Source organism: Apteryx mantelli, chromosome 23 (assembly GCF_036417845.1).
Source record: "Apteryx mantelli isolate bAptMan1 chromosome 23, bAptMan1.hap1, whole genome shotgun sequence".
Lineage (NCBI taxonomy): Eukaryota > Metazoa > Chordata > Aves > Apterygiformes > Apterygidae > Apteryx > Apteryx mantelli.
The window spans coordinates 7,487,387-7,513,590 of record NC_090000.1 but is presented as its reverse complement, the minus strand read 5'-3'; the positions used below and the strand labels follow the sequence as shown (position 1 = coordinate 7,513,590).

Below are 26,204 nucleotides of genomic sequence, written 5' to 3'. Positions count from 1 at the left end.
AATTTTTATACATTTCTGTGACATACTGCTAAAGATGATTTATGATAGTGGCAATCAGCAGGAGGTCAATGCCAAAGTTAACAGTGGGGCTTATTATAGTCACTTTTAAGATTTACTTGTGTCATCAAATAGCCACTATGCACCAATAAAGACTTAACCTGTACAAACATGCTTGCTGTATCTGCAGTGTTAAATGCAGGCGGAAAAAATAATCTGGATTTCTGCAGGAGGTCAACTTTTCAAATCCGAGTGCCAGAAGTCTTCACTTGCAAAGAAGAGCCAAGTATGCACTGATTTCCCTGGAATAATTTTGGCCTGCCAGTATGCAGCACATAAGCAAAAAAACCCAAAAAACAAAAACCAAACCTATCTTAGGATATTGAAATCTGAAAAAACGTTCATCCAAATTTGCACACAGTGGTCTTAATCTTATATGCAAAAGAAGAAACACATATAAAGTGGGAACACTCAAAATCCTTCAGTAAACAGAACATCCAAGATTTGCCATTTTGTCCCAGATACAGAAAAACTGCACTGGGTTTCATTCATGAGTTATTCTACATAAACTTATTAAAATATCTGAAGGCAAAGGGAGAATATGGAGGTGAGAAGTCTCACACACTTAAAAAGACTCAACATATGTTTTCCAGGAAGTATCTGTCGATAAAGGTTTGCCATATCCAGCAAGCAGGATGTGCAAGTGCCCAGACCATATTAAACGGGTGTACAGACACTTCCCAGTGCACTGATATTTGGAACCGAATGCAAAGGGCATATAAATGTCTCTTGGTTTTTGGGAGCACCTGCACATGCTTCTTCCAAGTTAGGCCCAGATGCCAAATTTAGCCAGTTACCTGCAGCCTCTTGCAGAAACAAGACCCCAAAATACCTGTTCAACTGAATCAACAGGCAAAAAATTTTCATTTGCTTTTAACAAGTATTTGTGGATTATATTCTACTTTTCCATTTATACACAGAAATGATCAGCTTAAATTAAAGGGCATATATGGAATCAGAAAACAAATCTGAATAAATACAATCAGAAAAAAACTCTCCTCCATGAGAGGCAATTCAGTAACCACCTAGTTTAGTAATGGTGGGCAAATTAACTTTTAATTTATAAAAGAAATAAACAGATTTATATATTAGTGATTCCAGTAACTGTCAGTCAAGGGCAAGAAGGAGAAGCAAAGGATACAATATGCTTCAAGAATGGTTTAGCAGCTAGACACAGGAGGACTTTAGCAAACACCCAAACTAGCCTGAAGCCGGTCGTTCACATACGTTTCGGTATTACACCTCCACAGACACGAGTGTGTAGACCCCTCGGAGAGGCAGAGGGCAGGAGGGACAGCCCTCCCCAACCAGCAAGCGCCTCCCACCACGACACCTCCACCTCACATAAGCAATAACTCCTCTTTCTTCAGAGGATCACTCGCTCATTCAGCAAAACGATGTACATAGGGACAGTGGAGGGACCTGCTGGAAAACTGTGTTTTCCCATTTTTTGAGGGGGCTTCACAAAGTGACAGATACCTTAGGTGAATCTTGCCCATTAAAAATGGATCACTAATAGGACTGTTAGCATCGCCTACAGCAAGCAACAATTGTAAAATAAATCGTAAATGTGCTAGTAGTCAATAGTGATGTAGCATGGAGAGACATCAACTCTTCCGCACTTAAAGTTATCCTTCTGCTATAAAACCCATGATGGATTTCTCCCTGTTTCGCTGGAAGAAAACCAAGCAAACTGGAATTTCACAGGTGTGATCTTGTTCCAGGGAAGAATTCTTCAGAGGAGTTAGTGGCAAGCTAGAAGCAAGATTGGGAAATATAAGAATCCAACAACTGAGGTGAACTTACTTGAATATTTTCCTAATTTTTTTGGCATTGAGAAGCTTGGCCTAGAAACTCCAAAGTTTAAAAATCTGTTGATCTTGGCAAGAGACTGAGCCAATTTTCAGGGAGTTGTGGCTGGAATTATTAAGTTAGTAGAAGCAGTTTCCACATACATTATGAACATAGTTGTTTTTATATACCCACGTCCTTAAAGCAGCCCTTGCAACATCATCCCCTACTACTTTAAAAGGCAATAGGAAAGAAACCATCTGGAAAAAGAGAGGGCAGGCGGGGGGGGCCTTGGTCTGGAGAAGGGGAACACACCATGTCAGAGCAAGACAAACAGTCATTTTGGGGGGAAGGTAACACCATCTGGAGACGGAAGACAGGCTAAAACAGAGCACCATTTCACATGCTCTATGGGTATGCATGTTGCGACCACTCAGACGTTTTTAAAGACAAAGCCATGTCTTCCATGGCACCAATACACGGCCAAATTGAGGCCAGTTTTTGTGATTTTTACTATGCATTTCCCTCTTTCAAAAGGGAATGAGTCAGGGGGCTGTAGTTTGGTACTTTTTTAAATAAAGATTTCTTTCTCTTCAATCACACTGCAAATGGATGGAATAACCACAGACATTACATCCTGCAGCTGCTAGTGACTGCCAAGCTGCTGAAGATTGTCATGCCCACAGAAGACTTGAGAGTTGAGCAATTCCTCCTACACTAAAGGCAGTGAGCAGGCTTGGTTTAAAATCGCTGATGGAAGTAGACTTGAGCTGAACTGTTTGACTTCACACAGACCAGAGAGCACTCCCTCATTCCTGTTGCTTCTAGCAGATCTATGTAGAGGACTGCTTGTAGCTGTGGCAGAAACATCTTAAACTACTCCTGTTAAATCCAGAGGAGGACATCTGGTCAGGCTTCACCATTTTTGTTTCCTTTGCAGACTATTACAGTAACAAATTTTATTAATTTTAATTAACAGAGACCTTCGAAAGCACATTCCCCTCTCCATCCCTTCCTGGGAGCGTTATTAAATAAAACCAAAAAAGCAAACCAAAAGACAATGACCCCCCAAAAGATTTTCTCAACAGGCTTTGCTCACAAAAGGCACAAGAACTGAACTTCTCTTTACAATGCTTCTAACTCTTAAGACACAACAGGAAAATACTATTACAGACTCAAACCTCAGCCACCATTGAACCGCAGCCCGTCATCCTTGCTGGAAAGTTGCAGCTTGCCAAAGCCATTCAGACAGCAAACAATACTGCTGAGCTCATACCAGGAATTCCTGGCAGAGGATGCCTCTGCAGGCAGAAGTAATTCTGGTTCAAATACTTCCTCAACCACTGATAACACGCTCCTACCACTTGCAATGCCAGGGCTTAACAGATAAGGAGGAGAGGATCTCCCATGCACAGTAATCCAGTCCTGTTCTGACATATATTCTTTTCTTGGATTTTATTTTTAGAATGCTGCTACATAAACACAAACGCATGCACAAAGACCCTGCTGTTTGAAGGGAGAAATTGGTGTCAAATACAAGACGAATGAAGCAATATGAATATGCATTACAGCACGTTTTCTTCTCTACTGGTGGGTTTTTTGAGGGAGCAAACAATATGATCCAGAAACCACTGAGCTGGTCAGATGTTCATATTCCATTACTAAAACCCACTCAACTGAAGAAAATTTCTTAATTTTTTTCAAGGGAAGAACAGAATCTTTATTTCTAGCAAGAAGATACTTACAATATACTTAATCACTATTTCTCGTTTATTAATGTCACAGTGCACTAACATAAGTAGCATCACATTTTCCCAATTTAAGTGAGGAATCATTCCCCTTTGTATAACTTAGTGATATGGAGGTTTTGTTAAAATAGTTCAATGTATATATACATAAACAAGCCTTAAAACGTCCTAAAAGGCAGTGAGACTATGAGATACAACTGCTGTACTGATAATCCAGTTACCTGTGAATGAGTTAACTTGAACATTGCTAAATCACAGAGCCTGGAACCTGCAATCAAATTAGGCTTGGCTGAGCACCACGCTCATGCAGTGACAGCCAGTGTTTGGAAGATGCTGCATTGCTTGGTGCGCACACACCAAGTCTTCTGGTGTTAGTTACTGCAATGCAGTGCAGGAACATGCCGAGCTCCTAGGAATTAAGCTTTTGCAGCTAGCACACCTTGAAATCATGCTTAAATTCAGCAAGCTGCCTTTGAAACTGATGCTAAACACGCTCTCTGAAGTTATACTGGTATGATTTAGGGACTTCTGCAGCTAAACATATGGTGAGTTCTTTTGCCTAAATGTGTTAAATGTTAACAGAAGACCTGAGAGAGACACCAAGGACTTCTGACTCCCTGCTGGGTGCTTAACTGAACATTAAGAAGCCCTGTATAGCAATAAAGTAATGTTTGCTTTGTATTAATAAATTGAATTTTGACAGTTTAGAGCCAGCAGAGGCATCAGAGATAGACATTTGCCAAGAACTGTGAAAAGGCAGCAGAGCTAAGGAGAGAAGGAAGCCGGCAGAACCTACCTAACCGATGCTGAGTAATCCAGCTAAGACAATCTAGTCCGGGAGACACGGGCCACAGGGAGGCTGAACCACAGTTCTGTTCCTGCTAACCAAAACTTGAAAACATTTACCCAATGTTAGACTAAAATAAATGTATCACACAGAACCTGGCCTTTCATTGTAAAATTAAAAATTTAATGAAGTACACTTGAAAAATAAATGCAATAGTAAATGTAATGTATTTCTGCAAAATACCAGTGAATTTCTGGCACTATTGAGATCTGTAATGAGCATCCTCTTACTGCAGCACTGACGTCAACTATGTTTGACATTTATATAGCTTTTGCCTGGTAAACCAATAATTTCCTACCCATGCAACATTTGTCTTGCTGGCCACACACAGATAAGGTAAAAGTACATAGCTGTTGAAAGCATACCAGACCATTTCTGGAAGAGAAAAGCATGCCAAAATGCACCTAGTTTTGTTAGCACGGTGCTAGGATAAGAAGAGAACAAACCCTTTTTTATAAAATTTCACCATAAGGTGAAATGCCAGGATATTAATACCCACTGCACTATGAGACCATATTATAAGTGACATAAACGTTACAAAACAATCTGAAAGTTGGCCAGGCTGTTAATAGACAGCATTACACAATTACTGACACAGGCAGATAATACTGCATTTCTACTAGGCAAATTTTTAACAGTGAATAGATTTTGAAAGGAGTTTACACCCACTACCCCCTCAGATGCAAATCAGTAATTCGCTATTAGGTGCCAAGCTGTCATTTACATGTAAAGTCATTTCAGCCTACTGCTATTCTCTAGTCTACTTTACTTTGTTATCACAAAGGAGCCACCAATGAATGCCACTTGATTAAAATGTATAAGCCCTATATGGACCTATTTTTCAGTCTGTAAGCTAATACTGCTGTTGTAGTAATAGCTTTCATTTGTTTTGCCATTAATATTGGTCTTCTCTCACTAAGGAAATACTGTAATGCCCTAGCCTTTCAGATTTAGGGACCAAAGCTCCGTTCTTAAGATATTTCTATCCACATTACAAAGTCATTACACAGTAGGAATCTATCAGAAATCTTGCTTAGAAAAAGGAAGGAATAAGAGGCATGGAGCTGGTATTTAGGGCCTGATTCACCTTGTTTAAGCACATGCTTTGCTTTAGGTACACGATCAGCGAAGTGTGTACTTGGCGCAGCAAGGCTGTGGTTCCGTGCGTGTTTCTTCAGAGGCAGCAGTGGTCTAGGCAGGGAAGTGACCTTCCCCTCCCAACGCAAACACCCAGCACATTTTGTCACAGTGCCTCCCACGCTGCTCTTGTCCACCACTCTCCTCCCTGCTTCACAGCACATACGCTGTGAGACAAAACAGCTCAGGCACCTGATGGGGCTGAACAACCAACGTTGCTCTTCCTTCCCGTGCTATCCTTCCCCAGGTGTTTTCCAGCCAGGTCATCCCCCGGTTACAGCAGTTGCTGTTCTGCTTGGGCCAGAGGGGGCAGCACAGAGAACTAGCGACCAGGAGCATGGAAAGCTGTAGCTGCCAGCAACGACACGACAAAAATGAGAGCTAGACTGCACCAGCTCCTGCTTCTAAAGACTTCCCAACAGAACAGGTTTGGGGTTTGTTAGCAGAACAGCACGAAGACAATCTGTAAAGAATATATTACTTGGTTTTACTTCTGTAATTACTTTCTGCCTCTCATGAACACAAAAATCTCAGCACGTCAACTGTATAACTATACCTGCCATCCTTAAAACATGTCAAGAATTGCTTAGCCCACAAAAGAATTCAATGACTTGTCCTCAGAATGTTTTAAGCACTAATAACATGCAAAAGTTATAATCTCTCTGCAGCATGCACATGATGCTGGAGGTCTGCTAGTGCACTGCATGCCTCTATTATCTCTGAAGGATGGAAGAACAGAAAAATCAGAGGACCGCACAATGCAGAAACATCTACGTGTATACAGATACCTGTTCAACACCTTCTCCAACACAAAACCTCTCTCTGAAATGACTTAAAGATTATTGGTGCCAATTCAAAAAATTACCAGAAGACAGAACATAGGGATGTAGATTAGTCACACTATTCCTGTTCACAGAAACTGAAAATAAAAAAACATATTTTGCTTCAGAAATATGAGGACTGCTCCTGTTCAAGCCAGCAGCCCATCTTCCAGAGGCTTCAGTAAGAACTGAGTTCTTTGCACTGGTGTCCTCTTAAATCCATTATTTTGTCTAACTTGCTATGTCTTTTTGTGTGTGTGTCTGCAAATGCCTACACGTACATACAGTGCTCAGTAGAATGGACCTACTTAGAGCCACTACATGTGAATAATAGTAGAAATGAATCCTGAATTTTTCTTTACTGTTTCTTTTATTCATGTTCTGCAACAGAGCTACTCCATCCTGCCTCTCTAGTCAACGGTGCTGAACTGCCCCAGAGATGAATTAATTTCAAATAGGACCCAAACTCCAGAGCACACCTTCTCAGTAGGAATTTTCCAGAGACTGGAAAAAAAGAATGTATAATTCTGTTTGCATAACTGTCAAGTACAGAAACATAAAAGGCTGTAAATAATTCACTCTATATTACAGGAAATGTTTTACAAGGGAAAAGGTTGTAGCCTCTTTTTGGCTAAATGGCTGGCAGATGCTGGAGGCATTCCTGTTTCTGAAAGTGCAGAACAAGGTGTGCCCTGTTTATAAGCAACTAGCAGTGATTCTTGGTTCTCAACCCTCCCCTGTTCCTGCTCAATGAAAAATGCTTCTGCGTATAGTTCTGATGGACGGATCACAAAGGAATAGAGCTTGCACACTTCTAAAAAAGCAACTCAGAGCGACTGGCAATTTCTTGTTGTATTCTGATGACACAGCTGCTGCAATACACAGTGCAGAGCTGATAACACACACACACACACACACACAGTCATTTAAAGATATACACACACACACACACAAGCTAAAAACATACATGCAGTTATCACAGACAACTCAATGATGACTGTTCGATGCAGTCTTATAACAGTGACATTATCATGTCCAGTGGAAATAAAATCTGCCTCCAAGCTCAAAGGGGTGGCCACACAGCTGAGGACAGATTCTGGCCTAGCACATCAAAGCAATTCCAAACAATGAGACCCTATTGCTTTAACTTCCTATTATCAAACATTTTGCAAAAACCCTTTGAGAAGCTCCCCCACTGCTTCCCCCACCAGTTTAGTCGGTAGCCAGACAAACACAATGTTGCTTTGTATGTAAAAGAAATCTGAAACTCACCTGTATGTTGCCAAAGTCCACATTCTCATAATGGAAATGCGCACACTCAGCCATCTTCGGGAAATGACCCTTTGTAAAGGATAACCTGAAGCACATTAAAAGCACACCATAAGATGCAAATCACTTAAGCAATGCTCAGCATCAAGCACTGTTACAAAATGCAGCTAAATAACACAGACTTTCTCACCCTAAAGCCGAGGAAGCAGAGGGGTTTGCTGACACGATGCACCAAAACAGTGGAGAAAGGAATTCAGTGAGGAAGGAAAACTAAATTGCAAAGTGGCTTTTATCATTGCATCCTTAAGGAATTGTGTGGCATTTCACCACCACCAAGGCCCATGCCTTTAAGGAATGGTGCAGGAACAAGCAGCTCTACCTTTACAAATGCATTTTTGCAGTGCAAATTAACAGCCTTACACGAGACACATAGGAAAGTAGAACTTTACCTGTGAAAGGCATCACAGCCCATCAGTCCCGGGTTGATGTATCTGAGGGTGCAGAACAAACGCTATTTATCCTTTGTCTTTTTAAAATTCAGAAGTGAGGCATAATTATTCCCAAGTGTCTCCAGCTACAATGATGGCTGACGGGGAGATCCTCTGACTCTGCAACATGCTCTCGCTTCTGCTGAAGCTATTATAGACTCCTATAGATATTTCTGGTGGTGAGCCAATGAGATTATCATTATCTAGCTCTCTCTTCCCACGGGAATATAAGTGGGAAGTGAGATACAGCATCTGGCTGCTCAGCACTAGAACAAAGAGCCATTTCCCTTACAGCAGCAGAGCACTACAGAGAGGTGATCTGAATGCCCAGATCAGTATTGGGCAGTTCTAGTCCTCAAGTCAGCACTGTCAGCAAAGACAAGCCAAGTAATTTTGATCACTTTCGAACCCGTTGGCAGGTTAGGGGTTTGAAACCTTTACTACGAGCACAGTAAGTCAATTTACATTCTGTGGGAGAGAGTGCAAGAGAGAGCAAAAGAATGTGAGCCCACAGGAAAAAAAAGATTGGGATATCAGAGAAGAAAAAATGCCCCTGAAAAAGAAAAATTGTGCAAAACTCACTCAATGAACAGGTATAGGGCAAAATGCAAAAAAGGATCAGAGAAAAAATATCAAATAAAAAAAATATATAGGCCACCCACTTGTCCTTGTTAAGCTTCCCTGAGTATAGGGAGATGGAGAAAATAATCCAATTTATACATTGCCTGGGCTTCTCTTTAATTATATATATTTTTACATGAAACCATTTTAGGGGGAAATCACAAAATTTTAAAAATACAGCAAGAGTGAGGTTTGAAACTCAAACGAGCTTTGCTTCTATAGCAGGAATAGGGTAAGGGAGCTAACAAAACCTCTCATGTCCCCAGTTTTAGATGACATTAGCATACTGCAGTTCGTTTTGAATGGATTTCTAGCTCTGACAAAGATGCTATCAAAAACCATTGCAGAATGCACTAGCTGTACTGTAGCACAATAGCTAAAATCCAGGAAGCCCAGCAAAGACAGGAAAACCAAAGAACACTGCTCTTACTTTTTCACATTCTTCACTTTCATACTTGCTGTGCTGCCACAAGTCCGAAGTGGCAACTCCCCTGGAATGTCGGGGATATCTGCACCTCTTGCCTGCAACAAAAAAGGAAAGCAAGGAACTTAAAATCTGATTGCATGATGTGGACTACTGCCTCCCATGCAGCAGCCTATATATATGTATACATATACATGTCTGTGTGTGTTTGCACACGCCTCTGTGTGTGTGTGTGTCTATACACACACAGAGCTCAAATTTCACGTGTACTTCCAAATTGCACTTCAGCCTTTTTAACTAGGAAAACTGAACCTTAGGATTACGACCTAATATGTGATTATCTCTTCTTAAACCATGTTGTAGAGCCCTGCTAATTCGTAGTAATCACTGGGAGATCCAGTATCTTATTCATTACTCCTTTTGGCTTACAAAGAAGAGATTTCCAGAGCCAGGAGTCTAACATACATTTCTAAACTCTGTATTTAGACTCCTCATTAAGTACCTGATTTTCAAAACAGCTGTGCACACAGATTCAGGCAGAGGCACTGGAAGAAGCTGGGTAGTTCATATGTAGAAAATCAATATAATGACACAGCTGCTTATATGTGGGAGGCAAGGTTTTAAATACATATATTTGAGATTATTAGTATAAGTGCATAAACATATTAAAATTTCGGAATCACTAAAATTAGGCCCAAGAAAAAAGATAATGCCAAATAAACAACACGTATATGGAGTGTGGAAAGGGTGAGTTTGGAACACATGACGTAGCTTAACATTCTTCACCTTCTGCACCAAAGAACTCAGTACTGCCCATTTTATCACCTAATGGCATGCTCTTCTTCCAAAGTGCAAAAAGCTCGCAGCATGCGTAATGGCAGCATTTACATTGTTATGTTTTGGGTTTTGCTTCTCTCAGGAAGATAAAACAAGCTGCTGCTGCATCAATTCAGTCCTCTTCTGTTCACCTCATTAGAAAAGAAAAAAACACCCCTCATTCAAAAATAATAATTTAACAAAAACTACTGTTACCTTGCTTCATGACTTTTGTTGGATTCATTCTTGTATCTTATACTGAAGCAGTCCAGAACTTCTTCAGTTTGCACATGTAAACACACAGGGATGCTTAAAAAAAATTTTTTTTTAAACAATTTTCCAAATTTACATGGTTTCCAATACTGCAAAAAAGTGTTTTTCATACTTTAGATGGAGTAAAAGGTACATATATGCAGGATTTCTGTTTAATTTATATTTCAGCAAGATCCTGCTGCATGGTACTTCAGTGCAGAGATATTCGCCTGGGGCAGAATTTTATCTTACGTGCTTTGACCCTTTGAAATATCTCAGACTCAGAATCATTTGAGCCACATATCTGGTATTCAGCAACTTCTCCGTAAGGATGTGCACAACTTTAGCAACGAACACAGGAAACGGGGCCAGAACAGTCATTTTGTCACTTGCAGTACCTGCCAGCACAACTGTCTGCTTGTGTTTTGATGACAGAGACATGAAGCTTTCAGAAAACCTCTGGATTTCTATGCAGCCATTTACTTTAACAGGGCCAGAAGTCCAAGCTCTCCTTTTCCCTTTGTTCTGTTGTGCTCTCCCATCCTCTCCCTCCTCCAGCTGCTTTTTCAGAAGTCACAAGCTCTGCTCCGGCAGCCATTCACCATCACACAGGAACTCAGATCCCGAGCACCACACGCTTCTCTGGCAGTCCTGTGCCAGGCCCTAAGCTCCAGAGGAACGAGGGGTTTTAGGTGAGGCTTTTATGAAGGGAGCAGTGACCAACCAAGAAACTGAGCACAGACTTCATAAAGCAGAAAAACATGGTCCTTGATCTTGGCCAGGAATATCTCATAATGAGCTGGGTGAGACCAGCTGAATGAGCACAGGGCAGATCACCGAAAACTAGTTTTTTTCTGTTTTATACAATGCACTACAAAACACGAATAATGTCCAAAACAATGAATGCTCAAACAAGAGGGAGAGAGGCACTTCAGTATTCCCTCTCCTAGAGTCCAGGAACAAAAAAGTATTAAATTAAATTCATTTGCTAACGACAGGAGTAACCAGACCACTTCTCTGATCCAGATCGATTTCAGTGTTTCTAAACTAGGCCACCAAAAGATATCTGAACAGAGATGAACAGTTCCCAAAAGCTGTTATGTATAAAAGAATACTGTTGTACACTGCCATTTAAAGTATGGAAACAACTTGGTCCTTGCCCCCAAAACTTTATGGTCAGACAGTTACAATGCAATCTAACAGCCCGCTCAGTGGCTCCTGCAAACTTCAGTCTTCTATTCCTGTGTCTGAGGCATTCAGCACTGAAATATGCCGATGCTGAAATTCAATATCAAAACAACAGCTCTCCATGATAACATTGGAAGAGTCTTAACAGATTGGGCAGTAGGTCTATGTTATACAATTCTCTCCAGCTGTAGTCAATACTTGAAGCTTCAAATAAAAGCAGGAAGCTTCCTGGGGCAGCTTGTTAACTCCACAGCATCACGCACCAGATGAACAATGGAAGAATATTTCCTACACCCTTCCCCGAAGCTCTCATTTTTGCTTGACATGGATCAAATTTACACCTGCTTCACCACAGCATAAAGAGCTGAAGAAAATAAGTCAAAACTATTCACCATTTCTTTATTCATTAACTAACAGCAACAGGGCTAGAGGGAGCGATTCATCTCATTTAACTTCAGACATGAACAGCGGGCATAGCTGAGTTTCTACCCCAGGCTATTTTCATAGTCATCATGGAGAGACAGGCGCTTTGGGGCAGGTTCACCTACTTCAGACAACCAGGTTAGGATAAAAGCAACCATGCTGCAGGAGTGTTCGTTCCTCCCTTGATATAGGGAACGCAGGATGACCCAGACTCAGATGCAGACATGTAAGTTGTAGACATCTGCATTCATTCAAAGGCATCTCACCCAACATCACTATGGGTTTACGTAGGACTTGAGTAGACTACAAGTTCTCTGCACAGGGACAAATTCCTGTTCAATTATTTCAAGCACTGCCCTTGGAAAAGGGATGTTGCAACAAATGTGAATGAGGCTCTCTCCCCTTTCAACATTACCGCTTACCCTGGAAGCAAGGACACTCACTCTCACAGCCTGTCACAGCCTTGAACATATGCAGTGTTTTAACGCAGAGAGTTAACATCGTCCCACAGACGTACAGAACATGCACACCTACTTGCTGAAGAAAAATATGGACAATATTTATATCCCTAAATAAACCCATCTTTGGCTGACTGACTGGTTTTAGGCACACAGTTACTTAGTATGTAATAAGATGCTTCAGAGTCTCATTGTGAATTAAGAGGATCGCCAATTTAATAAACCTTATAGGTCTTCTACATAAGAAAATAACTAATTACAGTAATAAATATGCCATTTCTGTAAGTAGCTTTGAGGCAAAGCTGGATGTGCTAGTTTTAATTTTCCAAGGAACAGAATTTTTGAAGGAAGAAAAATAATTTTTCATCTTCATGAGCAGTAGGAGCTGGTGGGATATAAAAATGGGTAAACAAGACTGACAGAAAAAGATGGGCTTCAGGCCAATTTGCAGCAGTGGGTAGAGACTACCCTTGATCTGACTCAAAGCAGCATAGGCAAAACCCACACCTCCAAGAGACTTAAATGCCAGCATCTCTCTCTGAAAAAGTCATATTATTCTCTCCTTCCCAACTGAGTTATGTCTAAATCTTGCCGGAAAGAGATTTTTGCCTCTCCCCTTTCCACCAGTATGTATCCCTTTAAATGGACTACAATGAGATGCGACACACTAATTAATTTTGGTTGCTTTTCCAATTAGATTTGAGCTCTTTGGACCCAGCTGCAGAACAACAACCTCTCAGAAGTCTCACAGTCAAAGAAAATGGACCAAATGGTGATCTTGTATAAGCCAAAACTAACACCAGATTTTTTTTTTTTGAATAGACAGGGGAAAAAAGAAAGATAAAACTTACTGCAATTTTATAAGCAATGTTCCTCCAAAATAAACTGCAGCTGCTATCCCTTTAAGCAAAGATACACAGCTGCATAAATGCACACTTTATTCACTATTAGTTTGTACCTGTTTTGATCCAAAACCTGGCTTGCAAATTGTCATCCTAGATTACCCTTCTCTCAAAATACAAACAAAACATCCAGGATGAGTTTTGTCATCTTTTGTGCTTCATGTCACAGTAATTTAATTTCAAAAATCACTTTGAAACAGCTGAATTATTTACATCTGAAAATTAGCTAGCTAGCATCCTCAGTTGCTTCTTTCTGTTCCTTATTTTCTATGCATCACTGTTCTGTGGAAACCCAGTAATTGCATAGCAAATCTGTTTATGCAAATTATTTAGACCAATTTTCACAGCTTAATGTCACTGCTGTATCAATCTGCTTTGGTCCAAAACTTGGTAAACAAATTAAGGCTTGATTCAGAACCCAGTCTATTGACTTCATCAGGATCACCAGTCCATTCATATTTCAGTTGAAGGCTTTTAAGCAACGCCACCAGTTGCAGCTGGACTAAGATATTCTCATATCACAAGCCCACTCAAAGAGTACACATATATTAGTAACAGTTGGGACAATATCTGAAAACTTAATTATTTTATAACAGATACCTACACCAATAGTGAGGCAGACAGGTGCTACTAAAATGATTACTCTATGGGATTTTGGAAGAATGCCTGTCTGTCCATCCCACCCTTCTCAGGGTTGGTCATTCTGTTTTTAAATCACTACAGCTGTTTGCTTGTTGAATATCAGGCAGACCCCTGAAGCACTTGCATCACTTGTGCAATTTTAAAGTATTACTGCTAAACTACGTGGGAACCAGAGTTCTCACAAATCAGGGTGTCTAGCTTTAAACATTCAAGTTTTAAATTTCTGGTCTTTATATTTATAGTCATTGTTTGGCAAACTTCAGGACTGCTCTCACTAGCACACAAAACCTCAGTTATAAATAATTTAAAACTAACAACTCCACAGCTTAACATGAAAGGATTTTCTCTCTCTCTCCCTCTCAAAAAAAGTCTCATTGCATTTATCAGAAAACATGTCAGCCCTTCCATCATGCCCAGAAATGGAACACAATCTAAACATATACATAAAATTCAAGAAAAAGTCCAGTGAACAAGATGGGATAAAGTCTCTGTCTTTGTAAATCCTCAGTATGGGGGAATAATGAACCTAGGTAAACCCATCCTCCTCCTACCACCACGGACTCACTGGAACGCAAAAGAGAAGAGGAAAGAGTGGAATCCCACAGAACTCCAGGAATCCCACAGCTGGTGAACTGGTTTTCCATAACGCTGCCATAAAACTCTCTTGAACTAGGAGATCTGGCAGCTATAACCACTTATCCAAAATTCCTTCTTTTCCACCTGTCTCTCTTATTTGCACCGTCACCTGTGTGTTCAAAGAACTCCCCCCCACCGCCAGCCACACAGGTAATCTTTGAATGCAGTGTGCCGTGGAAAACATGATCAAATAACCTTGCAACTGCATCTCTGGTAGCTCTGTGTAACATTCACATTAGCAGCATCAGGCCTAGATCCTGCAAAATGAACACACCAGTCTAGACCTTCTTCCTCAACTGAAGAGCTCATAACAGGAGATGAGCCTGGCAGGCTGAGTCCCTGCACGATAACAGGTACAGTGGGGAAAATGGATGCAGTTGGGGAGCAGGGATCCTTTAGGTAGGGGCCTGCACTAGGGTCTAGCTAACTAGCAGTTCATAAATACTTGATATATTGCCTTGAGCAGGTATCATATGCAGGAGCTGATACAACGGAAGACTCAACAGGTCAGCATGTAACCCAGGCTACTCAACTGAAGTGTGATTTCTCAAGATGGATATTTACTCTTATCCAAGGTTAATGCAAAGCAAGATAATCCAGGGGAAATTAGTTCATGAGAATAAATATTAGACAGTTATGTATCTTCCCATCACCAGTCTTTCACCAAAACTAGTTTGTGGAGAGAAAGATTGCTCTGGATTCTTTCAGCACATGGCCTTGTTTCTAAAAATATCAGAGCTGATTCAAAATGCTGATTGGTTTCCATGACAGTCTTCCCTTTACATCTTCATTTCCCCTTGACTTTCTTGGGAGGAAAAAAACAAAACACAACAAATTTTGTCATATTTTCACTTCTTACTGGAGAACAGCAGAAACAGTTTTACTAAAAGTCATTACTCCTCAGGAGATAAGCAGACGGTCTACTTGGCTTTAGCAAGAGGACCAACTAAAGTGGGCAGTATACACAGTTCGACATCTGAGGTGGAAGCCTATCCACAAAGACCTCAAGGCCATCCAGAACCTTGGGTATCAGCTAGCTCCACAACCCAGGGCTCGCTTGGTACCAGCTGCTTTGCACAGCTTACTTAGCATCACTTAAAGAAACTGTCCTACAAACATCCCTCAGTCACTCAGAGGTGAAGATGATGGTGCCATTAGCGCTGCCCTGCTTTTACCAAGTACTGCTCCAGAGTCAGCCCGAAGCACAACAACAGGAGGAAGATGGCTCATCACAGGTTCATACTCCACAGCCACTAACACACTCCAGGGAGAGAAAGTTATTTCTGTTCCTGCTTCGTATGTTATAATAACTATCTTGATTATCCACAATAAACAAATCAACCAAGCAAAACAAAATGCTTTCACTAAACTGAAAATCACCATGTCCAAGCTACTAAAAATAACTCCAACTGAAAGGTCCCAATTCTGGAGCATTTATCTGCAAAAGCAGCATCCCTAAATGGATTAAACTGTACTTGAGCACAGGAAAGCTTTAACTGGGTCACGGTTTTTGAATAGAAGAAATGTATACTAATTGATGAAAATTTAGCATTCATCCAAAAATTTCAGGGGTACAATGGCAAAATCACCACTCACCACTGATTCATTTAATGAATGCAAATGCATGGTTTCCTGAGTATTTTCATACAGGATGTTTGTGTCACTGGGAGCACACTTTTAATAGACTCCAGATAAAATTTTCAGAACTGCTTAAGATATTTGAACATTTTTTAAAATGAACGAGCGTTGATATCTGGGTTATGTAGCTAGCTCTGACAATCTCAGCTTAAACAAAAATATCTAACCATTATGCTATAGCAGCTTTACTGAAGAAGGAAAAAGAAACATCTCTTCATTTACCAATTTATCTTCCTAATTAATATCCATGCTATTTCACAGCCTGATCAGCAGAGTGCAGCACTGGCACATTCAATAACCACTAGAAAGTATGCAAAACTGCAAAGCAAAGACACTCTCCTGCTCTCATAGCCAAGAGGCCTGTAATCCCATCTACATTTGCAAAAGCTGGCTATGTACTCTCCCTCAGAAAAGAGCAAGACACCAGATAAATTTCACACCTGAGACAGAGGGGCCTAGCATCCTCCGATTACAGCAATCCATGCCACCGTGTGCAAAGAAATGGCTTTGAGACAGCTTTGAGCAAGGCATAAAGATGTTTTTCAGAATGAAAGAGTTGAACCTCTTAAAATCCATTAAATGATTTCTTTTTTTAATTAAAGCCATCACTTAGCTCCCTATCTAGTGCAAATTTCTTGATCCCTTTTGCAAAAATAAATAAAAGCACCTTTCTGGTGTGCCAATGGACAGTTGTAGGACCGGTAATATTCATGCATAAATCAAGGCCAGAACTCCTGGAGTAATTAGAAGGAGCACATACTTTTAAATTTAGCTCTCAGTTTGAGGATTGAGGAGGACAGGGTTTGGTTCTCAATTTCTTCATGAAAAAAAGGAATGGTACCGGACAAAGGAAAATCCAGTTTATTTCTGACTTATTTTCTCAACATATGTGGGGAAAGGGTATGTGGAGAAATGGAGTGACCAACTAAACATGCCTTTTAAAGTGTTATAGTAAATGTGCAATGTGATAGAGGAAAGCCAGTGCAAGAATGACAAGTGCTTCCAGTAGTGAAACTCTGAATACTGACTATGAACATTCCTAATCCCATGACTAGGAAATCTGCATTCAATAGAGAAGATATTTTAATGTGCATCATTTTCTGAGTTTGGGACTTTTAATCCCATTTTCCACATTCCCTGTCAATGCTGAATTGTTCTAGCCAGTACTTATTTCATGGCATGGTTAACAGCGAATTCTTTTCTTTCAAAAGACCACACAGGATGTGTTTTTCTATTCCCAGCTTTTCTCTTCTGAAGGGGAAAAAATAAGAAAAAGAAAAACCTTTTAAGCATTGCCATGGGCTGGCAAATTAAGGGAAACCTCTCATTCCAGAGCTTTAGTGCTGTAGAGTTAGTCCAGGTCAACCATTTAGCATGGTTTAAAGAATGAGCCTGTACAGAGCAAAGCACAAATTCATAATGACTCATCTAGCATTTTTAAAATGAAGCTTGCTGGATTTCTGGATCTAGTTCACTGATATGTGGATAAAATAATCTCCAGCTCATGTGTAAAACAATATATTTGGTAAAGGGAGTCTGAGACAAAAAGCAAGCAACTTGGCAGCAGTATGAACCTACTTTAGCAGTATTATTACCACTGTAAATAAAATTCACCTCTGCAAAGTAGGGGGATTTTATGTCAAGACAAAACTTCCTAAATGGCCTTAAACAGACGCATGGACTTGCACAGATTCTCTGCAGATGGATCAAACATGCCCAAAGGATGGTGGTTATTTCCAGCAAAATGGTCCCACACTTGTATTTTCTTTCATAGCTACCAATTGCTTTAGAGACAAAAATGGATGCACCAAGCAAAAACTAATGGTTAATTACTGAGGACACCATTATCATGATAACTACCTGAGAGCTTTTAGGTTGGATTTGACATTGCTATAGTGAAACAAAAGTGAGATCGCCTTATTACCATTCACAAAGATCTCAACCCAGGGAGCTGCAATGGTACAGTACACAGCCTCGCATAATAGTATACTGGCTAAGGAATGTACTTTCTTTAAAAACAAAAATCCCACATACAATATGCGTGGGAAAGGCAGCCAAGGCTAGAGTCCTTCTTCTGTACAGCTTACAAAATAAATTTTAGAAAAAAGCCCCAGAAAATAGAACATCCAAGGAGCACAGTGCTTTGATTCCAGTTCCTTGCTGGCTACCCCCACCACCACACGCGCACACACAAACCCCTCACCCTGTTTGATGCACAATTTCTGCAGTCTGTTGTTTCATGGAGGGAGGAGGGGGTCCTAATCAAGGCTTAGTTATGAAAGGACAAGTGGAGCTTTGGGTTGTTACGCTGGAATGCAAGCTCTCCTAGAACAAAAGCTCCTGAGATTAATTCAGCCTGCAAGTAGCAAATACTGCTTCAGTGAGTCCCCAACCATATTCAGTGATTATGCAAATGACAATGTTATGTTATGTTATATTATATGTATAAATTGGTTTAGAAACCAAAGAACTTTCCCACTGCAGTGGCGGAAAGATCGGGAAGGCAGGAAAAACAGCAGCCTGATATTCAACTCCAATACATGGTTGAGTCTGTGGAGTTAACATGAATTTATACTCATGCATGCAGAGGCAACCTGGGCTCAGCTTTCACTTTATAAAAACAGTGGTTGTAATGAAATAAAATACACAACTGGTATACGATGCACTCATTTTGCGCACCTTCATAATATCACAGTAATGTGAGAAACATGCTTACCTGTAACATGCAATTTATACCATGACCTATCCATAAACTTCTGAACAAAACAAAAGGGCCAGTTCATTAAGTTTGTTCAAGTGCTGCCCAGGAAAGCTTGGCCTGTGATCACACACCCTGCTCTGGCTGAGCCACTGAAAAAGGAATTGCCTCCAACTGCTGGTCACTATAACTGTGCGGGATCTCAGGGTTCCTTGGATCTGCCTTCCCGACCAACTGTTCAAAAAAAAAAAAAACCAACAAAAAAAACCCAACAAACCCCGCTCAGCCAAAATGAGCCAGTTGTCTGAACTGGGGTAGGAAAGATTACACAAGCAATTACACTGACAAATCTGAGGTGACAGTGATCTGCAGCAAGGACCTGAAATCTCCTGACCTCACTCAGGTGAGGTTAGAAGAGGAGAGAAGTCTTTTGATGCTGCTGGTCAGCAAAACCAGGAAGATGAGTGGCAACCTCTTCCTCATATCACCAAGGAAAAGGATTCTGCAGAAATTGATGGCTAGATTGCTAGAATCGTAGCCTTCCAAGCAAATTTTCCTTCATTCATAAAATTATTAGGTACAAATGAAGAATTTTTTCCCTAAAGGTCAACACTTAAGGGAGAAAAAAACCCCCAGAGACTGAGGTATAAAAAAAGCACATGCAGAGAGACAAAAAACATACCAAATTAAGACGACACTTCTACACATGTATAAAGCTGTAATACACTGCGTTATTCAGACGAAGAAACCATGAGTAGCCAGTTAACCACACATAAATAGAGGGAAAAATGTTGTGCCACAAAGCAAGAACCAGTAGTTAAAATTTTTGATTCTCAAACCATACCAAAGAGCAACTTCAGATGCTTTCAAGCAGAAAATATTTGCTTGCAGCACAGGCCACAAAGCAAATCAAGAATACACAGACCCTAAAACTCCCCTTCTTTAACACTCTCTGAAGCAGAATGAGCAACAAGAACACCGTTAGCCTGAGGGCACAGTTTCATGATACTCTGGCTTGAAGAGGTAAAGACAGTTTAAGAAATTCCTGCCCCAATCCTTCGGCCCCAGGCTACTCTCTCCTACTTCCTCCCACTGCAGCTGCAACTGTTTCAGTGGCTACAGTGCAAGTCCCTGAAACAATCCAGATTAAAAAAGAAAAAGGAAAGCTAAACTTCTTTTGGAGGATTATTTTTAAATGAGATTAGCTCAGTGATCCACTTCCCAGCACTTCATCCCAGGAACTGCGTCACCATAACTGTCCCGAGACAGTTCACTGCAGCATGGCAGGTGGGAAGGAACAGAGACAGAAGCTTCTCAAAGTAGTTTATGCAATGTAATGACTACAGTGACACGTGACACCCTGACTTGCCTCTTTGCAGCGGGAAATCTTGAGGGCAAATGGACGGCCCTTTTGAGGGGCAAAATCCATTCTTGGCTAAATGTCAACCCTAAGCAATTCTACTTAAAATACTGGAGCCAGTTCTGACCTTACCAGAAGCGTCATAAGGAGAAAGAGCTCCACTGCTAACTCAGGACCAGACTGGGATTCTGGAAAGAGCACGGAAATCAGCAGTCACAGAAATGAGCAGGAATGTCATTATACTGATAGCAGGACTAGACTAGTAGCAGAACAGACCAGCCCATTTTAATGTTAATGAAATCAATCATTTCTGCCTAGACCCTGACTACTTCAAAATCCAAAGGCAGAGCTGGGTTTTAAAGTAGTTTTATGTACCACAAAACAGGGTCCACGCTCTGTAGCATCTACAAAAGCGCTCTCACTGTGTATCATTATTAGGACTGCAAAGAAATCAGGTTCTTCACTATTAACATCTCATTTTCACTATTAACATCTCATTGAAGATATGCCCAGGAATGCAATGTGGGCACGTATACGCACACTGCTTTTGATCTAGGTAGGTCTGGCTACAATACAGCAGAAATGGATTATACTTGAGAGTATCCGAATAGTCTGCTAGCCTGCCCAATCTGATGACCGCCTTGCAGCAGCAGCATTGCTCTATCTAGCCTACCCAGATTAGCAAAGTGCAGCAACTGATGGTCATTTTGCATGCATTTTGCTCCTCCCCACTATGGTGTCAGTACATCCAGAGAAGCTCGGTATACTTTGCACCCATTGAAGATCACATCCAGTCCCATATAGATACCATAGCGCTGATAAACTTGCTGATGTAATTCAGAACAACAGTAATTTTCATTTTGAAACGATGCAAACCAACTCTGATGTCTAATCGTATGAGGTCACGTATCCTCACATAATCAGGTCACAGCCACATGCCTACAGATCCTATGCTAGCTGATGAAAACGAAGCAAATGAGATGCTGTAGCTTCTAGGGAGACAAACAATTTAAAGCCTTAATCAATGGAAAAAGCACTGGCTGCAAGCCCCTCTAGCATCCATTACAAACTTTGTTGCAGCAACCCTGAAGCAAAGACAGAGTTAAGACTTACTATTGCAAAAAACATTGGTTTTTGCAATCAAAATCCTCTAGGCCCTGGCAACCACATTATGTGATCAAATATGAACAAAAAGGAGGCTCTGCATGCTACAGCACACACCATCACACAGACCTATACTAACACAGCAGTGACCAACAAAAATAATCTAGCAAAACAGTACTTCATCAAACAAATTAAATAAAATTCAGGCTAAGGATTACCAACATTTTCAGAGAATAATCCATCACTTTATAATTTAGATGGCTGAATCATGGCAAAACATCAATGCCTACTACCTTTAACAAGACAGTATATACTTTGACAGCTTTTGTTTGTCTCTTGGGGTTATTTGGGGTGGGGAATGGAAGGGGATAGATGAGTATAATCTATTGACAATAGTTCAAAAAATTCCATCCTTTTTTTTTTTTTTTTGCATTATGGTAATCAATAAGCAGAACATTCAAGCATGGAGCAATTGTAAAACTCTAACCCTCACCAACCCTATCGAATTGCAATTAAGATTCATCCAGAAGTTTGGAGAATGAGGAGGAGAAGGTCAAACACCAGCTCTTCATGAATGGTCAATGAATGCTGATTAAAAAAAAATGCTTATAAAGACGACAATCCTTTGCATTCCTGCATGTTCCCTTTTACTTTCAAGCAGCTGGGGGCTAGGAAAAACTGACAGATTAATAAATCTATAATTTTTATCTACCAAATAAGTACATTTCAAACAAACAGCATTTATATTGCAAAAACAAAACATGCTTAAAAAAATAGTATCTTTGGACTGGGGCGGGGAGGAAATGAAGTGGGTCAGGACAACATAATCCAATTTTCGGTGCTTATCCCATACTTCCTCTCATAACTTACAATGGTGAATAAATGGACTAATTACCACAGCATTGCCAACACCAGCCATCACAACAGCATCACCACACTGTCACCAGCAGGCAACTTGACTGAGCCCACTCCAGTAGAAAATGGGTGATAATTATAAAACATATCGGGATATGAACAGAGAACATGAAGGTGAAACTGTCCAAAACTGAACCTAAAATTATGGAAATCTCTTACCTAAAACCCAGGATATTCAGATTGGTCACTGACAGACTAAGCAAAACTGGCATTCGTTGCCACATAGCTACTACTGATATCACATACGCCGCTGAGCACAGTATTCTACACGCAGTATGATAAACACAGGCACTTGGGCTCCCTGATGCCTTAATGAACCCAGGCTTAAGTGCCTAACATACATTAATGCATTTTGATGCCTCTGTGTACTTAGGCAATTTAGCAGAGGGCTACTGGGAGCATTCAAAAAATTAGCACTCCAGTGCCATCTTTGTCTTTTTGATTACCCTTATTCCCCACAACTATAAAAGATGAAGCGCTCGTGGTGACATGTAAATACATGACCCAAACATTTCACTTAGTAAGACACTATTTATTGATGTGCATTGGATTCACTTTGGAATGAATTGCGATAGATATGCAAAATGCATGTTTGTGATGGCAAACAACGGAGCCTTATGGATGATCAGAGGAATAAAAACAGCTGGGTTTTACATCCAGCCCCAAATAAAATACTAATACAGAGGTAGTTAGCATATCAGGAATGACAGGGAAAAAAAGGGGGAGCTCTGAAAAAGGCATAAGCATTTCTGGAAGCAAATTAATACCCACTGTTAACCTTAAATAGCTGCCACATTCACCCATCATTAAAGCTTCCATCGACCCAATTTTTGAAGTGTTCCGTGCAAAAAGACATCTACGAGAGGTATGTTCAACTTATCAATCCTTTACAGCACAGGAAAACAAACAATAAATTACAACTAAATACATATATATTAGATACAATGTGAATTTCTTATTAATTGCTCAGTTTGGGGCTGGAGAAAGAGCACATGAGAAATGGAATGCTCTGAAGGAGTACAGGTATGTAAAAAACAGGGTGCATTAAAACTGTGCATAGTGAACTACGAAATATTTACCAGTCCTGTCTCACCAAAATCTAAAACTTTCCTTCTTTGCTAAATATTGCATATATGCAGATTTTAAAACAGAAATTTAGAAAATGCAAATTTTTCTCCTGGAGCAACACTGTTCTGCAAGACTGCATACACTATAAAGAGAGTAAATGTAACTAGAACAATTTTTTCTAGAGTATCGCCAATGAAAATTAAATGATTGCTAGAAATTAATACTTATTTCCAAAAATACAGTATCCATTCTGGTTTAATTGAACTCATTTAATTGGCAAACCAAAATGGAAGCCAATGTGCCAATTAAGTGATTGTCCTAAGCTTCCCAGGGACAAGCTCCATGCTGGGAGTTAGCCTGTGAAATAAAAATGGCTCCTAACCAAGAAGAGGAGGGAGGGAAAGGACCATAGACAACAATGCAATACCTTGCCAAAAGCTTAACGAGGGAAAAATATATCTGATTCATACAGCAATAATAAGGAAAACAAGTTATGTGAATAGAAAATGAAATATAGGTTACTGGTCCAATGCCAGACCAGAACTGTTTTGACCAAAATATTATTGCAGTCTGATGACTGCTTGGTGTGCTGTATGGAACATTTGTCTCGTATCAAGGCTCCTACTGTCCACGTTATCCAAAATCCCATCACTGTCCCATCATTATCTCTGTTACAAATGGCACCTTGTGACCTATTTGCTACACAGTCTGAGCTGCGGTGATTCACGTGAAAATGTTGCAGAATAATAGACTGCTGGACAGAAAAGATGCTACAGTTTCCATAGGGTTAATAGAAGGCTTTGTAACCCAGGCAAGTCAAAAGCCTGAGACCTTTTTCCCACGAGCGTAAAACTAACCTCCCAACTTTAAGGTAACATTTTCAATAGCATTTAAGAAACAGAATGACTCTAAGTGAGACTTTCAGCCAGTATTGTATTAAGACACCTAAAAGATTCAGGTATGCGTGCAGCATGCCTTGAAAACATCAGGAGCCAACTACTGGAGCATTTAGGTGACCAAATATCTAAAGCTCATTCCCTCATCATTTGTCTAAGTCATTCACAAAGCAAAAGGAAAAACTGAATCCCAGCTTTTTATCTATGGAAATTTTCCTCTACATTTGAGAACTTAAAATTTTTAGCTTAAAAAAAACCAAAAAATCCTGCAGTTAGGCATTCAAAGTTCAACTGCACCCATTTTTCCTAAGAAGTCTTTGGCATTCAACCCATCTGAAAGCAGGATCAGCCTAATAAAACTGTCTGCATACTTACTTAAAATCTCACAACCAGATATCCAGGTGTAAAATTCTGGCATTGCTTCATATGTATACAAAGCACAAAGAACTGCAAGCTACAGGAATAAAAATTCCAAAATGTCATTTTTTTGACATGTTAAAGGATATTGTATCTATATATCTCAGTTGCTGAGATGAGACCATTGCAGTAAACCACCTTTTTGGAAATCACCACCGTTGACAGGGCCAAGCAAGTGGGTTTAACAGACTCCATTGTTCTTTGGTTTTTGACACAGTTCCCAGAAGTATTTGTCTTAGCTTGGGTCAGAACTGACATACTCAGAAACATGCCTGATGTTTTTAATACTAAAAAAATAAAATCAAAGAAAAATAATACAAAAAATCCCTATGTACTTTTACTGTTTCTACCCATTCTTGAAGAAGCCACAGTCAAGACCGCAACGCTGGGCTAATGAGAATGATGAGAAACAATGAGAAACTGCCCTGGCACCAAAGGAGAGTAAAATCCTTCTTTAAACCTTTATAACTCACTAATATCCACACGTTTTTATAAACTGAATTTAAAAATAGCTTTCTCCTCACTCCTGCCCCAGATTTAAGAGAGTAATATATTGAGGTCTCATTAAAAAGCCGTCGTTATCTTCATAAACCATGGTATGTTACCTTATCAAGTATCAAAAGCTGAAAATACTACAGTTCTCAGGATTCATCTGACCTGATATAAGAACTAAAATTCCAGGGACTTCATATTGGTCTAATGCCTGGGCACTTTTACAGCATTTGTAGGCTTGTATTTTTCCTAAGAAAATTCCACCAGCATAAGGTAAAAAGGATGACTTATACCAACTGCCAACTATCTGTCTTCCAATTCACTTACTCATTTGCCAAATTCAAGAATTCCCAATGGTCACAGCAATTTAGAGCATGCATCATACCTAGGCAACATGGTCATGAACTAGTAACACTTGAGGATGCTACAGTTATCATCTCAAAACCTCATTATGGGCAGTCATCCTTCTAGATCCCCAAAGTTATCCTCTAGAGCTGAACCAGGGGTGGGAAAGGCTGACTTACTCAAGCTGAAGAATTCGTGGACAAAGTCATGAAGCTGAGTGCATCAGGAAAAGCAAAATCAATGGAACTAAAACAAGGATGGATGCAGCAACTGAAATTAAGCCCCACATCCAGCAGCGATCTACTCATGAATGAATCCCTGCAGACATTCACTGTAGGCTGAGACCAAGCGTAAGAATGATCACCTGTATTCTTGTGCTCAGGACACTGTGGAAAAACATCAGAAATCTCACAGTAAATAAACCTGCCACAGCTTTAGGGACTCCTATTTTGAAAGCTTCCAGAGCTGGAAGAAGTGGCAGACAGTGCAGCTACCTTTTGCAAAAATATAAAAAAGAAAATCCTATTTCTAGCTCTGGACTCAGTATTTTCACCTTATCTCCAGTGCAGGACTGCCTGTCAGTTGAATGCAGCTTCAAAATGGTGATATCTTTCTGTGACAGCAGATTTTTAAAAGGGTGCATGAATAAAGACTTTCATAGTTCCTCCTTTAATCCTGCTTCTCCACAAAAATTAGATAAATGGGAGAAAAAGGCAATGGAGAAAGAAAGACAGAGAGGCAGGGACAGAGA

At 40.2% G+C, this 26,204-nt stretch overlaps 1 protein-coding gene across 1 annotated transcript in view; it reads right to left on the bottom strand.

Annotated features, from left to right (window-relative positions):
• Positions 1-26,204, bottom strand: part of ARHGAP32 (Rho GTPase activating protein 32) — a 272,203-nt gene that overhangs the window by 136,998 nt on the left and 109,001 nt on the right. Inside the window, exons 3-5 of the mRNA XM_067309997.1 lie at positions 9,210-9,301; positions 8,120-8,161; positions 7,674-7,758 (exon numbers count right to left, since the gene is read on the bottom strand). Of these exons, the coding sequence (XP_067166098.1) occupies positions 7,674-7,758; positions 8,120-8,161; positions 9,210-9,301 (219 nt within the window). The remainder of the gene's footprint in view (positions 1-7,673; positions 7,759-8,119; positions 8,162-9,209; positions 9,302-26,204) is intronic.